The 19210-nt window shown below is 35.5% G+C and overlaps 1 protein-coding gene across 3 annotated transcripts in view; it reads right to left on the reverse strand.

Moving 5' to 3' along the window:
• RASA2 (RAS p21 protein activator 2) overlaps nucleotides 1–19210 on the reverse strand; it is a 112801-nt gene that overhangs the window by 37417 nt on the left and 56174 nt on the right. For all 3 annotated transcript variants that reach the window (XM_087430461.1, XM_087430462.1, XM_087430460.1), the window contains exons 6-9: nucleotides 11784–11867; nucleotides 10081–10153; nucleotides 6755–6831; nucleotides 5669–5770 (exon numbers count right to left, since the gene is read on the reverse strand). In XM_087430461.1, the coding sequence (XP_087286587.1) occupies nucleotides 5669–5770; nucleotides 6755–6831; nucleotides 10081–10153; nucleotides 11784–11867 (336 nt within the window). The remainder of the gene's footprint in view (nucleotides 1–5668; nucleotides 5771–6754; nucleotides 6832–10080; nucleotides 10154–11783; nucleotides 11868–19210) is intronic.

Below are 19210 nucleotides of genomic sequence, written 5' to 3' on the forward strand. Positions count from 1 at the left end.
TAGCTCAGGGCTAATCTTCATTACCAAAAAAAAAAAAAAAAACCAGAAGGGAGGAAGGTTTAATAAAGTATTTATTAGCTTTGAGAAAGATATGACTAAAGACAGAAAAGGGAACTAGAGAATTAACTAAGCAAAATTTAAAAGATGAGGGGATGGTAATAACACAACAGGGAGAAGAAATTATACAGAAATTATATCACTATCTGAAAAAGAGGAATTCCTGTCTCCAAAGACTAACCTTCAGAACTTCTACTCTCTGATCTGAGAAATAATGATTTCAAGATTTGCTTACGGAAATAATTGCAAATAAGCCTATTAGCAAAGGCGACTCAGAAGAAGCTCTAAGGGAAGTCTAGCTGGCTGATCATCAAGCATCCTGACAAGGGCATCTCTTTGGTCAATTTCCCACAATCTGGTGTATGTTCCGTAGACTTGCAAATTCAGATACCTAGTTTTATCAGCACATATAAAAGTGAACATGAATTGTAATGACTGAGCACAGAGACTGATATATTTAAATAGAAGGCCAATTACTAAATTTATGAAAAGAAATGTAACAGTCAAGAGGCAAAAATAACTGGACTTTTTTGTAACCAACACATTTTATTATGAAAATGTTCATTCATAAAAGTAGGGAGAAGAATGATAATATTAATAATGAACACCCTCACCACCTCCCCCCCATGCACTTATCCCTTGGCTTCAACAATTATCACCATTTCCCAGGGTGTTTCATCTGTATCCCTCACTTCAACTAATACATTTTTTTAACCTGTTAATACAATTTTTTAAATCTGTTTAATACGTTTTTTACCCGCTGGTAAAGTTATTTGGAAAGCTAAATTATCAGAAGGTGCTGTGCTGAGTACAGACACAATGCAGAGACTTAAGCAATCTAAAAAATCTCTCAGCTAAGACAACAGTTTTGGCAAGGAAATAGTAATTCTTCCAGAGCCGAAAATTTAAAAGATGAGAGGATGGTGCTTGAATAGGCAGTACCCATCCAGGTTTGTCTCTTTGGGATCCTTTTTTATTGTTCTAATATTCCTCTTTTATTTTAACGAGTGTTTTCCATATATGGTAGAATAAAATTACTTGTATTACAGTTACGACCTGGTTCTGCCTCCCTGAGACTGCACCAACCCATCTTCAACAGTGTCCCCATACTCTAAAAGCCACACTTTTTATGCTTGTCTTCTTGGGTTTCTTTGGCAGGGAAAGAAATCGCTATGGACAAAATATCTCAACCGTGTCTACTTGAAAAAAATACAAAATTTCAAAATGTTATTGTCCTACCCATTCCTTGAAAAGATCATTTTTTTAATGAGTAGGGACCACTCTGATTTTCTTTGTAATAAAGTTTTATAAGCAAGAGCATTTGAATCTTTGCTGACAGCTTAAAACAGAGAATATTTTTGAGTTTTAAACATATTCAAAAATATTTATGGCAAAGTACATATCTATTAGTACATTGGTGAAGAGCACAAACTTTGGAGTCAGAGAATTTGGTCCAAATCCCAGCTGTGTAACCTTGGGCAAACTGCTTAATCTCTGTGCTTGTTTCCTTATCTCTTAAACAAATGGTAATAATAGTATCTAACTGATTTAATCTTTACAACAACTCTAAGGAAGTTATATAAGTAAAGCACTTAGAATGGTGCTGGGTACACAGTAAACACTATGTTATTTATATAACATTTATATACATATAACTGTTACTACTTAAATATATAACTACAGATAAATGTATTATTTATAACTATATAAATGTGATTTATTATTTTAAAACATTGTTACAAAGGGCTCCATTTAAACCACCTGAAGGATCCCCTGTGAATTAAGTATTCTTGTATTGATTAGAGCTAAAGAGAAAAACCTCAAGATTTGTTAAACAGAGGATATCTGGCATGCCTAAGTCTAGGGATGCAAAAAAAAATCTCAAATCTATGTTCTTCAGTTTTTGAATGAAGTGTTTCAGTTTGAAAGAGTAAGAAACAAGAAATACAGAGAAATTATTACTAACAGTGGTGTTCTGTTGTTCTACATGTATTTTTTTCACCTGCTATTAGAGAGACATAAAAGCAATCCTTATGCTCTCAAGAGTCAGTAGTTTTAACAGCCCCTTAATAGAAAAAAAAAAAACCCGTCATTTGAAAATTTTTAACCACAAGGTCTGTATAACTGAAATTGAGGTTGGCAGGTAAAAACTACAATTATTTGCTCATAATGTTATACAAGCTGGAACATAACTGTTCAGAGGCAGCTCTACTAATACTTGAATGTTATTTCTGGTTCCATAAAGATAACCATCATCAATGGATTTTTAATAAAGACAGGAGATTAAAGATAGGTGCCAAAACTAGCAAACTAGAAAACCAACTAATCTCAAGTAAAATATGAATCTAGTTTTAAATATGTACAAAGTGCTTATGTTGAAAAACACCCCAACCATTTGTTTCATTTACACTATTTGAATCTTACTTCCAAAATTAAAAATTTCAACATGAAAAGATGTTTATACCTATTTTCTTTTCTTAGTGTCTATTTTTACGTGTTGGATCATTTGGGGGAAATTATTGTGTCAATTTGTATAATCATACAAAGGTTTTATATACACAGTTCTCTGACATTGAGGTAACTCATGAAATGAGATTGAACTAGATTATCTCTAAGGTTCTCTTTATTTATAACAATGGAATACTGGTGCAATACTGGTGCAAAAAAAAGGTATACAGAAATTCTATACGTACTGCTGTGGCATAACAGTGATGACAGCAGCAATAACGGTAATGGTAACAGCATGAGTTATATCCACGGTCACAGCACTTGTGGCTTACTCTTCCATCTAATGAGTTTGGGAGGCAGGTACTATTTGTATTATCCCCATTTTACAGACAAAGGAAGCAAAGGCAAACAGGTGGAGTAAGTTGTCCAAGGTCACACAAGTACTTAATGGCAGAGCTGGGATTTGAACCAAGGCAGTATGGCTCTAGAGTTTATGCTCTTAACCACTATCCAGAGTCAACAAATAATTACTGAAGTTCTACTAAATTGCTAAGTGACAAAAGCAGGGTGCATAGCATAATACAGTATGTGCCCATCTGTGTAAAGAAGGGGAAAGAAGAAAATACATGTATCTGCCTGGACATATATAAAATATTTCCAGAGACTCACAACAATGGCTGCCCTAGAAGAGGTAAACTGAGTAGCTGGGAGACAGTGGCAGGAGACCCATTTTTACCTTTTGAACTGTGAACCATGAGAGTGTATTACCTATTCAAAACACCAAATAAAATTCTATTACCTACAGAGGTTAAAGTTAAAACTAGCTAATATCAACATTAACAGGCTAATCCTAGCATTTGACAGAAGTTTCAGAACAAAGAACACACATCATTACTAAGGAACTGAACAGTTAGAAAGATGTGGGAAAATGACTGAATCATGTTATAATATAAGAATAAAATTAAATTGGGATCATCAAAAATCAGTCTTCAGGAAAAGACTGTAATAGACAAATACTAAGTGGAAATTATGTGAAAAAGGAAGGCAAATTGAGGCTTTCCAAACAATAGGATCACATTACTGATAATTATCCTAACTGTCCTAACAACAAGATTAGAAAGAATATGCCTGAAATCCTGAAGGTAAATAAAGCTTTTCCTGCATTTTCCTGTAGTTACCATCAATCCCACAAGGGGACGCTACAGCTCTACAATTGACAAAGAAGGCTAGGAGTTTAATTTCTGACTTAAAAGGAAATGGCATTCACATTTTTATATTTCCTTACATCTATGGAAGTATGAATGAATTAGATGTTTCTATTTCACGCTGTATAAATTTTAGCACTTATACTTTTGGCCGGTTACTTTGAAATATTTTAAAATATTATTAGCATAAAAAAAATCTATAGGAATAAAATTAATTTCTGTTACTGTTCTTACATCCTGCCAAGGTGGACAAATTTTTGCCAAATTTGGAGGGCCTGTCTGGACACAGTCTTACTTAAAATATAGGCTATGTGGCACATTCCAAGTTCACTATAAGGGGCCCTGGGAGGCACACCAACTCATTTTTTATTTTGTACTGAGTAGCATGGCATACAATTTTAAAGACGGCAAACCGAGTTCAGAAATTTTCATTTTAAAATGTATGCTACTTTATAGAAGGTGGAAGAAGATGTGTGAGGGTGCGGGGCGGGGGGGCAGTGTGACAAGGCCTCAAATAGTCAATAAGTTTAATTTTTTCCCTAACTGTGGATACATTTTAGAAATTACAACATACAAAAATGTCACCATCAAGACCGATAAATCTTAGATCTGCATCAGCAAGAAGTAAAAGCAAAATAAAAATTTTGAGAGTCTAAAAATCAATCTACAAGGGATAACCTCTCAAAGACAACTGAGTCTGAAGTGAAGAATGTCTGCTGGCCAATCAGGAGGGGCAGGCTCTTTTAAACAAATGAGATTGAGATTGACGCCCACAGGAAGAAACATCTAAACATTCAGTTTCAACTCTTCTTCCAGGCAACGGAAACTGAGTTCTAAAAAGTGGGCCTTAAAAGGCATATGAGAAAGGCCTGTGCTTTTTCTGTGTGTGTGTGAGGAAGACTGGCCCTGGGCTAACATGTTGCCAATCTTCCTCTTTTTGCTGAGGAAGATTAGCCCCAAGCTAACATCCGTGCCCATCCTCCTCTATTTTTTTGTATATGGGATGCCACTACAGCACGGCCCGACGAGCGGTACGTTGGTCTGTACCTGGGATTCGAAGCTGCGAACCCCAGGCTGCCGAAGTGGAGTGTGCGAACTTAACCACTACACCACCAGGCTGCCCCAGGACCTGTTCTTTTATACTCAGCTGGAACCCAAGTCCAGCATGAGGGCTGCTGGCAGCCTACTGGATGGGGCAGGATATACATGCTTGTAGGTGCTGGAGACAGAAAAAATGGTAGATTCACATTGATTCTGCTAAGGAAACTAACATCAATTTAATGTCTGAACATTAAATTTAATTTAACACCAGTTTAACGTCACTATTAGAGTCATGAAAAGGTAAAATACTATTATAACCATTACTGAGCCACCAAAAGCTCCTGAAAAGGGTATTCACTGAATCAGCTCAACAACATCTAGACTCTAGATATTTGGAAAATAACATCAGGGCCACTCTTCCACAGCACACGGGGTGTGGTGAAATAAAAATCACTGGTTAGATCCCATAAGCAGCTGATTTTCTCCAATAAATCCTTTGCTTTCAAACAGTCAAGGTTCCCATGACCATTAATAAAGCTTCTGAACTGCAGACGTTCATTTGTGACCAAGCATCTTCCAAATGGGCAACTCATATACAACGTTTTAAATGTTTTTCATTTTCTCCTTAAAATTACGATTTAGTTTTTGAACAGAAAAATGTTCCTAGACAATTCAGTTCTTTTATCTCAGTACTAGAGGTCAGGTGATAAAACTGTCAATGTACTTATATTTCTGCAACAATAAATTAATAACAAAATCAATTAATGTTAATAACTTTTGGCTTATTCCATTGCAAATTTAACATATGCTTACAGTAAGCATACTTTTATATATATACGAATATGTGTATTTATTTGCACATACAGTATATTACAGGGGATGACCTATTACGGAGTTCACTAGAATGTTTGTCTTACCAGGCTTGATGAGAGGCATCATTTCTTAACACATTCACAGGAACCTTAATCTCACCTAGGAAAACATCTTGGACCAGGTTTCCATTGTTCCACAAGTCGATCCTGAAAATTTAAAACTGGCTTTATTTTTTGCAAACAATGTGTAAGAGGACGCACATCACCAAATAGCTTCAAATTACTTTGATTTATATTATAGCATTAATTTTACATGCTTAAAAGCAAGATGTTAGCATTGTACATATACCTCACTATCTAAACTAAGAAAGCAAAATACTGCAGTAGCTTTTATTTACTAAGCATAGAAAGTAACCATTTTAAATAGTCTAAAAGAAAGTACTTAAGTTTCTTAGTTTCAAAATCTAGGCTTTGTTTTAACTGTAGCAATAAGGACTACAGAAGTTACTTTGTTGAATTTGAGAAAAGAAACCAACACAAGACTACAGTTTCCTTCTCAATTAGAACCAGTTAATATATAAAGATAGGTGATTTAGAAAAAATACATTACCTGATCATTCCAAACATGTGAGTAATACACCCTTTAGATGAACACACTGTTAACAACACACCTATACATGCATTTATAAAACTTTCCCCTCCCAAACAGCATAGATATTTAAGACCTAGGAAATAGCACAAACTTCAAACACATGCACCTGTTGATTTATCTTACAAGACTTCTTACCTCACTGAAATTTCTGTTAGACAGCAGATATGTTAAGAAGAATAAAAAAATTATTTCTAAATTGGCTAATACATAATTACTTTTCTATATATTCTTTGCATCCATTATGCTATGATTCAGAAATTTAAGGAGAAACTAAATTTGGGAAAAGTTAAAAATATAATAAAATAGGTGAAAACTAGGTTGTCTTTATTTATAAAATAAATGCACCTTGACTATTTCTGCAAAACAATCAGATTTTGAAAAGACAATTTGGATTTAAATTAGATGCACATTCCTCTAAATTTCATCAACCAACTTGCCAAAGAGAATTCTATTAAGCTTGGTTTACTTTTCTCAGTTAAATTCAGGATTTTCTTCTGGCACAGAAAAAAAGCAATTCTGCAAAACCCCAAGACACATACCTAATTTCTAGCTTTTCAATGTCCTCTTCTTCTACCTGGAACTGGGACTTTCTGGTGTAACTACTGGATCTGGTTACCTGTAAACAAAATGTATTAGTAAAAAAAATTTTTTTAAAATCTTTTTCCTACATGAACCTAAAAACCTATCATCCCTGAAACGTTCAATTGTGTTTATTATAAACAGAGGAAAATGCCTAGATAATATTTTACCCAAAAGCTAAATACAAAAATAGCTATGGAAGTAGCAGGGAGGTTAAGAATAAGATGGCGTAAAAATATCAAAAGCAACCTTGCCTCTATACCCTTCCTTATCAACTCAGTACAAAGCCACATTAGCTTCTCCGGTTCATAGGTAATCTGTTGATGACTCAAAGAGTAAAGTGTTCTATTTCAGTGAAGCCGCACATGCTAAGAACTGTTTGAAGACTTTCCCACATTTCTCAAGACACCAATGCCACCCTTACACTTCCTTCTCACATTTTTACTGAAAATATCAAGGTCATTGGCAGGAACTTCCTCAACTGCCATCAACCCGAACATGTCCATTCTCACACACGCCTTTCTACCTGATGAGTTTCTCCCCCTCCTCTGAACAAGAGGATAAGACGATCCTCCTCTTTTCTAATTCTACTCCACCCAGACAGTACACAGTAAGCATTCGCTCTATTTTAATTACAGCTTTCTTTACCTGCTTGTTCACCTCACTGAAGTTTAAGAAAAATTCTCCCCTTAAATTATGGTCTCCCTATCTCTTTCATTTCATAGACAAATATCTCAAAACTGTAATCCATCCTTACAGCCTCCACTTCCTCACCACCCACTCATTATAGTCACTCTTTATAATCTGGCTTCCTCACAGATCACCCTCCTGAAACCTCTTTCTTAATCACCAAGTGTGATGATGAATTTTTAGTTCTCACCTTCCTTGACCCCTCTATCTGAACGAGTGATCATACAATTATACCTCCTTTTCCAGAAACACTCTTTCCTTTGAGTTTACCCAGGGATTATCCCGGCAACCTTCTGCTCTCTTTGCTTCCTCCTCTGGTACCTCTTCTTCCTCAGAATCTATAAATATGGGTTTTCTCCCAGGCTTTCTCTTCTAGTTTGCTGTAAGAGTTGCACAGCGCTACACAGTTTACAAAGTGCTTTCACATCCATTATCTCCTTTGTTTATCAGAACGCTGCTCTGAGCAGGCAGGGCTAGATTTATTATCCTCATCTCAAAAATGAGGAAGCTAATAAGTACAGAAATTGAGAGACATGCTTAAAGCTGAACACGTTAAGTGGCAGAACTGGGCTTTTTCACTTTTCTCCTTTATCGTACACCTTGACTTTCCTGACTCTCTGTAAGCAGATCTTGAGTCTTTATCTACAACCACCACCATCTTAAGGTTCAGTCATGAACTGCCTATTGGAGGATTTTACATGTCAGAACTCAAGCTCATTATGCCCCAAACTGAAGCACTTGTTTTCCTTCTTAACTTTTCTATTTTTCCAGATTTGAAACCATGAGGACAACACTTGACTTCCCCCTTGTCTTTCCCTCTATAACCAATTTATTATCTTGCCCTTTGCAGTTTCTTTCTCATTTGTCCCTTCCTCTCTATTTCCATGATTCTCCTGGACCAGACGCCTCTCCTTTTTTCTTTTTAACACCTAAACTACAACAGTCTCTTGACCTCTGTTTCCTCTCAGCCATCTGGCCCACAGATCATGGTTAATTCTTCCCAAAACACTGCATCATTACTCTTATCACTTTCAGGCTCAAAAACACTCAGTGGCTAATATTTAAGCACCTCAGCCAGGCACTCAAGGCCTTCCATTAGTTGGTTCTCCTCTATCTTTCTAAGCTTAGTTCTCATTATTCCCTTACAGCCTTCCAGTCAAATCACTACTTGCTATTCTTTGGACATCATTTTCTGCTTTTCTGTTTCTATGTCTCTGCTCAAGATGTTCCTTCTCTGTAATGCTCCCTTTCTTCTGACTCAACTCGGCAGGAGTAGAGCTCATCTGACCTCGCCGGTATCCAGCTGCATTTTACTGCTGCGTTTAAGCAGGCGTTTAAGCAGGCGTGTGGATGCTTTGTGGAACCTTATCTTGATAATCAGCTCAACAAAGGGCCTTTTGAATGAATGTTTCAAGGCCTAATAGGTACACTTGGATATAGCAAGCAGGTTGGGCCTTGACTTTCAAAGGGCCATCTGCTTGCTGCAAGTTGCCCCTTCTTTGTTTTCTCCAGACTAGATCTAACAGCCATTAACAAACAGAGAACAACTGAACTAAGTCCTTAGCCAGGAAATGGAAAAGTCTCACACTGGTACATTTTCTTTTGTTTTTCTTTCTCCCTTGCCTCCACTCCCAAAATTTTTCCTACTTCAGTTTTGGCATTTTCTTTAACCCATGTTCCTTTATTAAAGTACAGTAATCAGCCATGGCTAGATGTGCCCTTATTCTACTTTGAAATATCATGAAAAACAGACACACAAAAGAAGAAAAAGCACACAACATAACTTTTTTCAAATCTTCCCTACATGTTAATCTCAACTGCAATATGTTCTATGGTTAGAACACAATCTTTCAGAATAGAGTTGGACTTATTTTTTTCCCTGTAGTTTTCAAATAATATGAAAAAAGATTTCTTTAACAAATGCTCCACAGTAAAGAACTCCAAAGCACTGTATTTGGGGCAACTTCAAGGCAGTGAAGATTTCTATGAAAATAAGCATGTGTCCATAGAGTAAATTAGCTAAAAAGAATTTACTAATAGGGACTTAATCATATAGTACTTTACAGTCTCAAAGCATTCTCACATTTGGGTGTCATAAAAACTCTGAGTTAGGTAGGGCTGCTACTGTTTTCTCTTACAAAATTAACCTTTCAGAAGGTAAGAAAACTTAAGTCTCACATTTAGTGATTTGTTCAAAGTCATCTGGGACTAGAACTCAGATCTACCAAGTGATATCACACTTACTTCACTAGTGGTTTTCAAACCGTATTCTGCAGAAGAGTCCTGTGGCCACTGTGTGTCAGGTAGGGGTTTGGATAAGGACGGGGTTGTGGAGGAGGGTATGATATTGAGGATGACTGGGGAGTGGATGTGGCCCTAAACCTCCCCAACCCCAAATCAATCAGAGCTCTGCCCTTATTTGTTTTATATATCGGGCCTCTACTGTATTACACCATGTTCTACTGCTTTCAGGAAAGAAACGCTTAGTTGCATTAGTTGATGAAATGATTACTATGGCCATTGTTTGAAAAAAGAAGTCAACCAGCATTCAATATTAAATATTCAATGTTAACATTTATATAAAACAAAAAGTTACCTCAAAATAAAAGATTTCATTAAACTGCGGATTGCTTGTTTTCTTCTTTACTTTTGTCTTCTTTTGGTCATTCCTGTTCCAATGTGGTAGAGTTTTACCTTGTAGAACTTAATAGTACACAATTATAAAACATGCTATTTCCAACCAGGGAGCCTGACCTCTATTTAACTGTTACGATGACTCAGGGAAGACTGTAGTTTTAAATATTACTTGGGGAAAAAATTGAGTCTCTAAAAACTCAAATCAAAGAACGTACAAGTTTTGTATATCCTATATATGTCAAGATTGTACTATTCTCTCTATGGCTGTATTAGACTGACTGCCACGCTTTCTTCATAGAATAACGTTCTATGGTATAAACAAGTCAGAATAAATGGCAGAAGGAAGACAGTGAGATTCAGAGTACTTTTATCTATGTTGAAAAATACCTGAGGAACATGAAAAGCATTCTTAACTCAGTTTAATTCTTGGGCTTCACTTACGACCAACAGTGGCTTTTTAAAAAACTTTTTTTATTTTGAAATAATTATAGATTCAGAGAAAGCTGCAAAGAAATGTACAGGGGAGTATGCAGCCTTTCTTCAGCCTTCCCCCACGTTAACATCTTATACAACTATAGTACAATATCAAAACCACAAATTCACGTGCCAAATAGTTTCTATCTGTATGTTACTAAACAATGACACTAAAGAATTTGTCAGGTAGAGATTATAAACAAAAACAAAAACAGCTCCACTAGGTTAAACATTTTTAACATGCAAAAATAAATCCCTCTGATAGTACGAACGTTACAGGATTGAGTATCTGCTTTTAAATTTTAAACCACCTATGATAACAATAGCGTACTATTGTTTGAGCACCCAATAAGTACCAGGCACGGTGCTAGGTACTCTATATACATATATACAAATACATTTTTCAAAGTGACTTATTGGTGATTTTCTAAAAAATACAAATACCTAGAGAGCTTGGGGTTGGGGAGAAGGGGGGGTGTGTGTGTGTGTGGATGTATGTGCTTCTGTAGAGGGAATATTGTGTTCTCTTGTTTCCTGATTCTAAACTTTCAAGTTGTAGACAAATTTCAGACTAGTCAGGCTCCAAAAGAAATCACAATGAAGTTATAAAATATTATAAAGTGCTATATGTTTTCTCATAAATTATCATAAGTAATTTAAATCAGTGATACAGTACACTTCACCATGTTCTGGTACTTCAGCAGTTTATCTACAGCTTGGAATTCTCTTCTGTAGAGCACAGATCCCGCGAGTAGAAAAGGCATTTTTAGTCCAGAGCTGATTTCCAGATAAAAATATGGAAACTGCCTTGTTATTTTGAGCTAGCATTTATTAAAACAGGATTTATCTACATAAAATCTAAGACATTTGAAAGTAGGAAGGCTGATGATGAATGAAGAAGGACAAGATTATGTTTTCAAGTACATTTTAACTACTATAAAACTGAGGTTGCACCCCACAGCCTAAGAGTCCAGCAGATGTGAAATGGCACCCATTTTCTTTCTGTAAAAACAGGACTCAGCTGTTTGCAAGCACATAACAGAACTCACTAAAGGTTTTTCTTTCAAAGCATTCATTACTTTGTGTCATAAATATCTATTTAGCATTTGCTCTTAGAACCTTAATCTTGTTAACTCTTAAATCAAATTTTAAAACTTAAACATCTGACAATAATTCAATAAACATTACCTAGAAGGGCCCACTAGAGAAACTGTCGCATAAGGGTCACAGCTTTGTCCATTTATGAGAGGCAACCCATGGCATGCCTTGATGCTAAGGAAGAATGAAAGAAAATTAACATATTACATTCAAGTTAAACAACATAAAACATTATCTTTAAATACAAATCAATATATTCAAAGGTTAAAATTGTTTTCCACGTGTCTGCAGTTGTATGCCTATATACCACCTACCCCAAATATATATATGTATGCACTTATTTACTTATGCTATATTTCCAAAATAAGACTAAATAGGAATGCCACAATTAGTACTGAGACTACCAAATAATATTTAACACACATCCCCCACTAAATGTCCAACAAGGTACATCTTGTGGTTTGATACTATATCAAAACTGCTGTGGCTTCTAAAAAGGAAAAGAAAGCGGTGTGAACCTTAAAGGAGAAACTACCAACCAAGCCGGATCTATGGCATCATATCCTCTGCCAAAGCATGAATGAGAAACAAGGAAACAACTGTGGTTTCCACTTAAAATCCGATTCATACAAAATTCTGTAACCTTTCATTCTGATTCTCAGTAGCAGTTCCTGCATCATTCTGTAGAAAATGTTTAGACCATTAAAACCAAGGTCATCTAATCTACTCCATGGGTAATAGTCACGGGTATTCACAGAGAACATGGAATCCGACTTAATGATCTGCTCCTCAAGTTTCACAAATTTAGTTTAACATCTAAGGGTCTGCATTTTCTAATGCCTAAGAGAAACTCATGAGTGTTGCTGAAAAGTATTCTTTGTTGAAAGATGTGGGGTATTGAGTAACATTCTTATTTCTCTCCACAACCCAGAGATCACATATGTGGGGGAAGTGCAAATTGTGTGCTGCCAAGTAAAGAAAGAAATGATAATATGACTCACTTCTATTAAATTGGGTATCAAAAACCAAATTTTAAAAATTTCTGAAACTAACCAAAGAAAGCACAGGCCAAGATAATAATTCCAGTTATTAAAGTTAGGCTCAGGTACAGTCAAATTTTCCCACTGTACATAATGTTTGAAACTTAACTTCTCAGGCTAAACCTCAAAATGATACCTGATTTTTAAACAGCATTTGCACAGTTTACTATGTATTTTCACAAAATGCATCTAATTCTCATAACTGCCTTTGAGAGGAATATCATCATGTCATTTTAAAAGAAGAAAGTAAGGCTCGAAAAGGCTATGTGAGAAAGTAACAAAATATGGCTGAAAGAGGTAATACAACGTGTAAGAAGTGGGCCAAGACTCAACTTCTACTTTCTTAACTCTGAAAGTCCAGCATCCTTCTACATTCCCACTGTGCCTGAATATACTGTATTACTCTTCTTGTAATACCAAATTTATCTCCTGTAAACACTAATTACGAGAAATCTTAATTACAGAAATTCACTATAATTTTATGAGGTATAAGAAAACTGAGAAAAATGCAGTTCAGTATATAAAGACTTCTGTAAGAATACCCACAAACTAAAACAATGATGCCAATAAACCAAACATATAAGTCTATAAAAATCATTAGAAGTATTCAATTTTTAAATGTAAGACAGTTGAAAAATTGTTTTTTTATGACAAACAAGTAATATTATTAAATATAGGTTATTTTATTTGCTATATATATTATGAAATATGATTTTTATAATTATATAGGATACAACCATTCTTCTATTAGATAAATCAAGCAATTTCACATCACAAACATGGATGAACAGAAAAAAATGTTGAAAATAACCATAGTATACTAAATTATCTTACATTTTGTTTGCATATGACATATAAAGCATTTGATATTAATACATTTTCTAGAAATTACAAAAGAAAATAAATTTAGTCCAAACTTGCTTATAATACAGAATGATCTAAAACTTTTCCATAGATTTTTTAAAAAAACTAAAGACAAATGTTAACTTTGGTGTCCAGCCAAGATGGAGTAACAGGGAATGGATTTACCTTCCCATTCGAAACAACTAAAAAAAAATGGACAAAATCAGCAGCACAAAACAGTGATCTCTGAAGGGAGAATAAATGAGGCGAGCCCTCCAACTGCCCCAGCTTACTGCTAGATGGTCTCCCCGAGAGGAAGAGAGAGAGCTGTCAGCTGAGGAAAGCCAGAGACTAGAGTTCCCAGGCAGAGCACTGGAGGAAAGAAAGCTGCACAGAGACCAAGAAACCTCCAGAGAGCTACAAGAATCCCCCTGGAGTCTTCAGCTGAGCGCCAATAAGCATATACATATGAGGAATCTAACTGAGGCTGGGTAAAAGAGCAGCTATTGCTGAAGAGAGTCATAGTGGGAAAATCTAAGCCCTAGACTAAAAGTCGCTCTTGTTCCATCTAACAAAGCTTAAAAGCAAACCACAAAAGAATCAAACTGTTTCCAAGTAACCGAGTCCTCAAGTATATTCATAGGAATATAAAAATATCCAGCACCTTCACAATGTCTAGCACCAACAAAAAATAACCAGGAACAAAAGAACCAAGAAAATACAACCCATAAGGAAAAAGAAAAATAAATCAATAGTAACAGAACCAGAAATGACACACATGATAGAATTAGTAGACAAAGACATTAAAAAAGTTATTATAGGGCCGGCCCTGTGGCTTAGCGGTTAAGTGCGTGCGCTCCGATGCAGGCGGCCCGGGTTCGGATCCCGGGCGCGCACAGACGCACTGCTTCTCCGGCCATGCTGAGGCCGCGTCCCACATACAGCAACTAGAAGAATGTGCAACTATGACATACAACTATTGCCTGGGGCTTTAGGGGGAAAAAAAAAAAAAAGTTATTATAACTATATTTCATATGTTTGATAGAAACATAGAAGACACAAAAAATTGAAAGTCTAGAGATGAAAAACACAAGGTCTGACATGAAAAACACATTGAATGGGATTAACAGCATATGAGATATGGCAGAAGAAAAGATTAGCAAACATGAAGATAGAGCAATACATACATGTTAAATAGACATGTAAATGGTCTAAACATGCCAATTAAAAAGTGGAGATTTTTAGATTGGACAAAAAAGCAAAACCTACCTATATGCTGCCTATAAGAATCTCACTATAAATATAAAGATAAAATTAGATGAAAAGTAAAAGAATGGAAAAATATATATCATGCTAATACTAATCAAAAGAAAGCCAATTCTATGAGTAATAACAACCAAAATGTTCACCAGTAGAGGTCTGGTTGAATAAACTATGGTAAATCTCTATGTTGGAATTCTATGTAGTTGTCAAAAAGAACGAGTTAAATCTCTATTCTCTAATTATTCTCATACAGGGTGATCTTTGGGATATATTATTAAGTGAAAAAAGAGAAAGTTACAGAACATTTCACTTTGTGTAAGAATGGCGTGAGAAACATTAATATAATTTTATTTATATATGTGTGTATATGTATTTGTTTATATTTGCAAAAATACTGGAAAGAAAGATCAAAACTTTTAAATATAGGAGTTAAGTGGGTAGATGGTTGGGAATGGATGTGATAGTTCTCCAAACATACCTTATATAGTTCTGACTTTAGAAACATAGAAAACTTTTACTTTTCAAAAGTAAAATTAAATTTAAGAAGCAATTGTTAAAAATAAAAGAAACCCTGAGAAACCATTAAAAAAGAAAGAATTATTTCAAGAGACTAGAACACAGTATTTTGACTCTACATTCCTAGTGATATATTTCTTAGAACAAATAGAGTAGTAAGACCTCTTAAACTTCATTCAGTACCCTAATTTTCAGTGGTAACATTGGTATTATTATTTTAAATCTGTTTTCTATATCTTATAAGTTATGAAAATAAACAAGTCAATGTTGTTAGGGATTAAGATTTTCAATGTAAGGGTTTGAAAAAGATACAAGTATAAAATCAAAGTTAGATTAAAAATCTTATAATACTAAATTTAAATTAGAAACATAAAAACAAAAGGAATGCCAGCCAGCCAGAGTGGCTATTTTAATATCAGACAAAGTAGATTTCACAACAAAGGCTATTACAGGGATAAAGAGGGTCATTTTATAATAAGGAAGAGTTCAATTTATCAAGAGGACCTAACAATCCTAAATGTTAAGCTCCTAACATCAGAGCTTCAAAACAAATGGAAGCAAAAACTGATAGAACTGCAGGGAAAAACAGACAGATCCACAAATAGTTGGAGATTTCAACACCTGTCTGTCAATAATTGACAAAGCAAGTCGAGAATAAAAGTTTAAACAATAGTGTCACCCAATCTGACATAATTAACATTTATAAGAAACAGTCCACCCACCAAAAGCAGAAAACATATTCTTTTCAAATGCATATAGAAGACGGCACCATACTTTAAGTCTTGGTAAATTTAAAAGTATTCATATCATACAAAAGATGTTGACAACAGTGGAATTAAATTAGAAATCAACAACTAAGAGATACGTGGAAAATCCTCAAATATTTGGAAACAAAATAACTTCTCTCTAAATAATCCATGGGTCAAAGAATAAAACAAAAGAAAAACAATAACTATTGTGAACTGAATGAAAATGAAAACCCAGCACATCAAAATTTGTGGGATGCAGTTGAAGTAGTACTTAGAAGAAAATGGATATCACTAATCACCTACATTAGGAAAGAAGAAAGATTTCTAATCACTGATCTCAGCTTCCACCATAAGAAACTTAAAGAAGAAGAGCAAATTAGGGCTGGCCCCGTGGCTTAGCGGTTAAGTGCATGCGCTCCGCTACTGGCGGCCCGGGTACGGATCCCAGGTGTGCACCGACACACTGCTTCTCCCGCCATGCTGAGGCCGCGTCCCACATACAGCAACTAGAAGGATGTGCAGCTATGACATACGACTATCTACTGGGGCTTTGCGGGGGGGGAAAAATGAGGAGGATTGGCAGTAGATGTTAGCTCAGAGCCGGTCTTTCTCAGCAAAAAGAGGAGGATTAGTATGGATGTTAGCTCAGGGCTGATCTTCCTCCCCCCCAAAAAAAAAAAAAAAAAGAGCAAATTAAACCCAAAGTAAACAGGAATAATAAAGAGTGGAAATCAATAAAATAGAAAATAAAAAATATATAATAATCGAAATTAAAAGCTGTTTCTTTAGGAACGTCATTAAAATTGATAAACCTCTAGCTAGACTGATTAGGAAAAAAAGAGTGAAGATACAAATTACCAAAGTTAGGAATGAGCAACATGACATCACTATGAAGTCTAGAGATATTGAAAAGACAAAAAGAAATAATGTGAACAACTTTATGCCAAAGAATCGGACAACTCAAATTAAATGGTCCAATTCCTTGAAAGATACAAGCTACCAAAGATTACTAAAAAAAATCTGAATAGCTATGAATCTATTAAAGAAAATGAATTCCTGGTTAAAAAACCTTCCCACCAACAAACAAAACAAAAACACTTCAGGCTGAGATGCCTTCACTGGTGAATTCTTATACTAATCATGTAAAAAGTAAATTATATCAATTCTAAAAAAGCTTAGAAAACTGAAGAGGAGAGAACACTTCTCAATTCATTCAGTAAGGCCATTATTACCCTGATTCCAAAACCAGACAAAGACATTACAAGAAAGGAAAACTAGAGACCAATATCCTACACAAACATAGATGCAAAAATCCTTAAAATTTTAGCAAATCAAAGCCTACAATATATAACAATGATAATACAACATGACCAAGTGGAAGTTTATCCTAGGAATGAAAAGTTTGTTTAGGATTCCAAAATCAATCAACAAAATTCACCATATTAACAGTCAAAAACACAAAAAACATAAGATCATTTGAAGATCCATCCCTGATAAAAATTCTCAGCAAACTAGGAACAGAGGGGAACTTTCTCAACCTGATAAAGGATAGCTAACATCATACTTAATGGTCAAGAATTGAATGCTTTCCCTCTAAGATAAGGAATAAATCATGGATGTTTACTTGCACAACTTCTATTTAACATCATACTGGAGGTCCTAGCCAGCGCAGTAAGGCAAGAAACAGAAATATCCAGAATGAAAAGGAAGAAGTAAAACTGTCTATTCACAGATGACACACTTGCCTATGTACAAAATCCTATGGAATCTACAAAAAAGCTAGTAGAACTAATATGTGAATGTAACAAGGTTTCAGGATTCAAAAAAATTTTTTTTTTAATTTTTATATACTAGCAGCAACCAACCATATTTTCAACTTGTCTCTTTTCTCTCTCTCCTGAGCTTCCTTCCCTCAGCCTGTTTCTCTAATATAAAAATCACTGCCTGGACCTCACGTCACCCTGTACCTATCTAATTTGTCTCTCTAAATTTCTTGACCTCCCATTCACCTCACCCTACTGAAATCTAGTTTTTTAATACATTTGTCATTCTACGGAAGCTCTCCTCATTAAGGTCCCCTGAGTACCAAATGCTATCCATATTTTTCAGGGCTCTTCTTATTGGACTTCTCAGCCACATGCAATATTTCTGATCACTCTCTCCTTGAAACCCTCTTTTCTCTTGGTTTCCTTGGCCCTCATTCTCCTAATTTTCCTTGTATCATCTATCTGTCTCCTTCATGTTTTTCTCACATGCTCATCTACCTCTATTGCTGGATCTGTTCTCAGTCAACCACTTTCTTGACACTATATAACCTCCCTCCAAGCCTATTTCTATCTATCACATCTATTCTTATGGCCACAACCAACATCAGCTTTACATTTCTATATGAGATCTCACCACAGAGTTTAAGATTTATATATCCAAATGCCTGATGCAAATCCCTACCTACATGTTCAAGAGCAGCTAAAACTCAACTAATTACCATCTCTTATTAAAGCAGTTCCGGGCCAGCCCTGTGGCTTAGCGGTTAAGTGCACGCGCTCCGCTACTGGCGGCCCGGGTTCAGATCCCGGGCGCGCACCAACGCACTGCTTCTCTGGCCATGCTGAGGCCGCGTCCCACGTACGGCAACTAGAAGGATGTGCAACTATGACATACAACTATCTACTGGGGCTTTGGGGAAGGAAAAAAGGAGGAAGATTGGCAATAGATGTTAGCTCAGAGCCAGTCTTCCTCAGCAAAAAGAGGAGGAGTAGCACAGATATTAGCTCAGGGCTGATCTCCCTCACCAAAAAAAAAAAAAAAAGCAGTTCCTCCTCTAGTATTTTCTCTTTGTTGTAAACACCACTATCCTCCCAATAACAATTTGGAAATCTAGGAGCCACACTTAAATTCCTTTTTCTTCCTTACTTTATCTAATCAGTAAGTTTTGGTGATTCTACTCTCTAAATATTTCTTCATCTGTCCTCTTCTTATCATATCTGCAACTAGTGCTCTGGTATAAAATCCATCATCTCTCACTTCAAGCACCCTAACACCCTTTGAATTCATCTACCAGTTTCTATGCTTACTGCTGTCACAAATCTGATATTTCTAAAATGCA

The sequence above is a fragment of the Ceratotherium simum genome, chromosome 5, assembly GCF_057802395.1.
Source record: "Ceratotherium simum simum isolate JZ-2026a chromosome 5, ASM5780239v1, whole genome shotgun sequence".
NCBI lineage: Eukaryota > Metazoa > Chordata > Mammalia > Perissodactyla > Rhinocerotidae > Ceratotherium > Ceratotherium simum.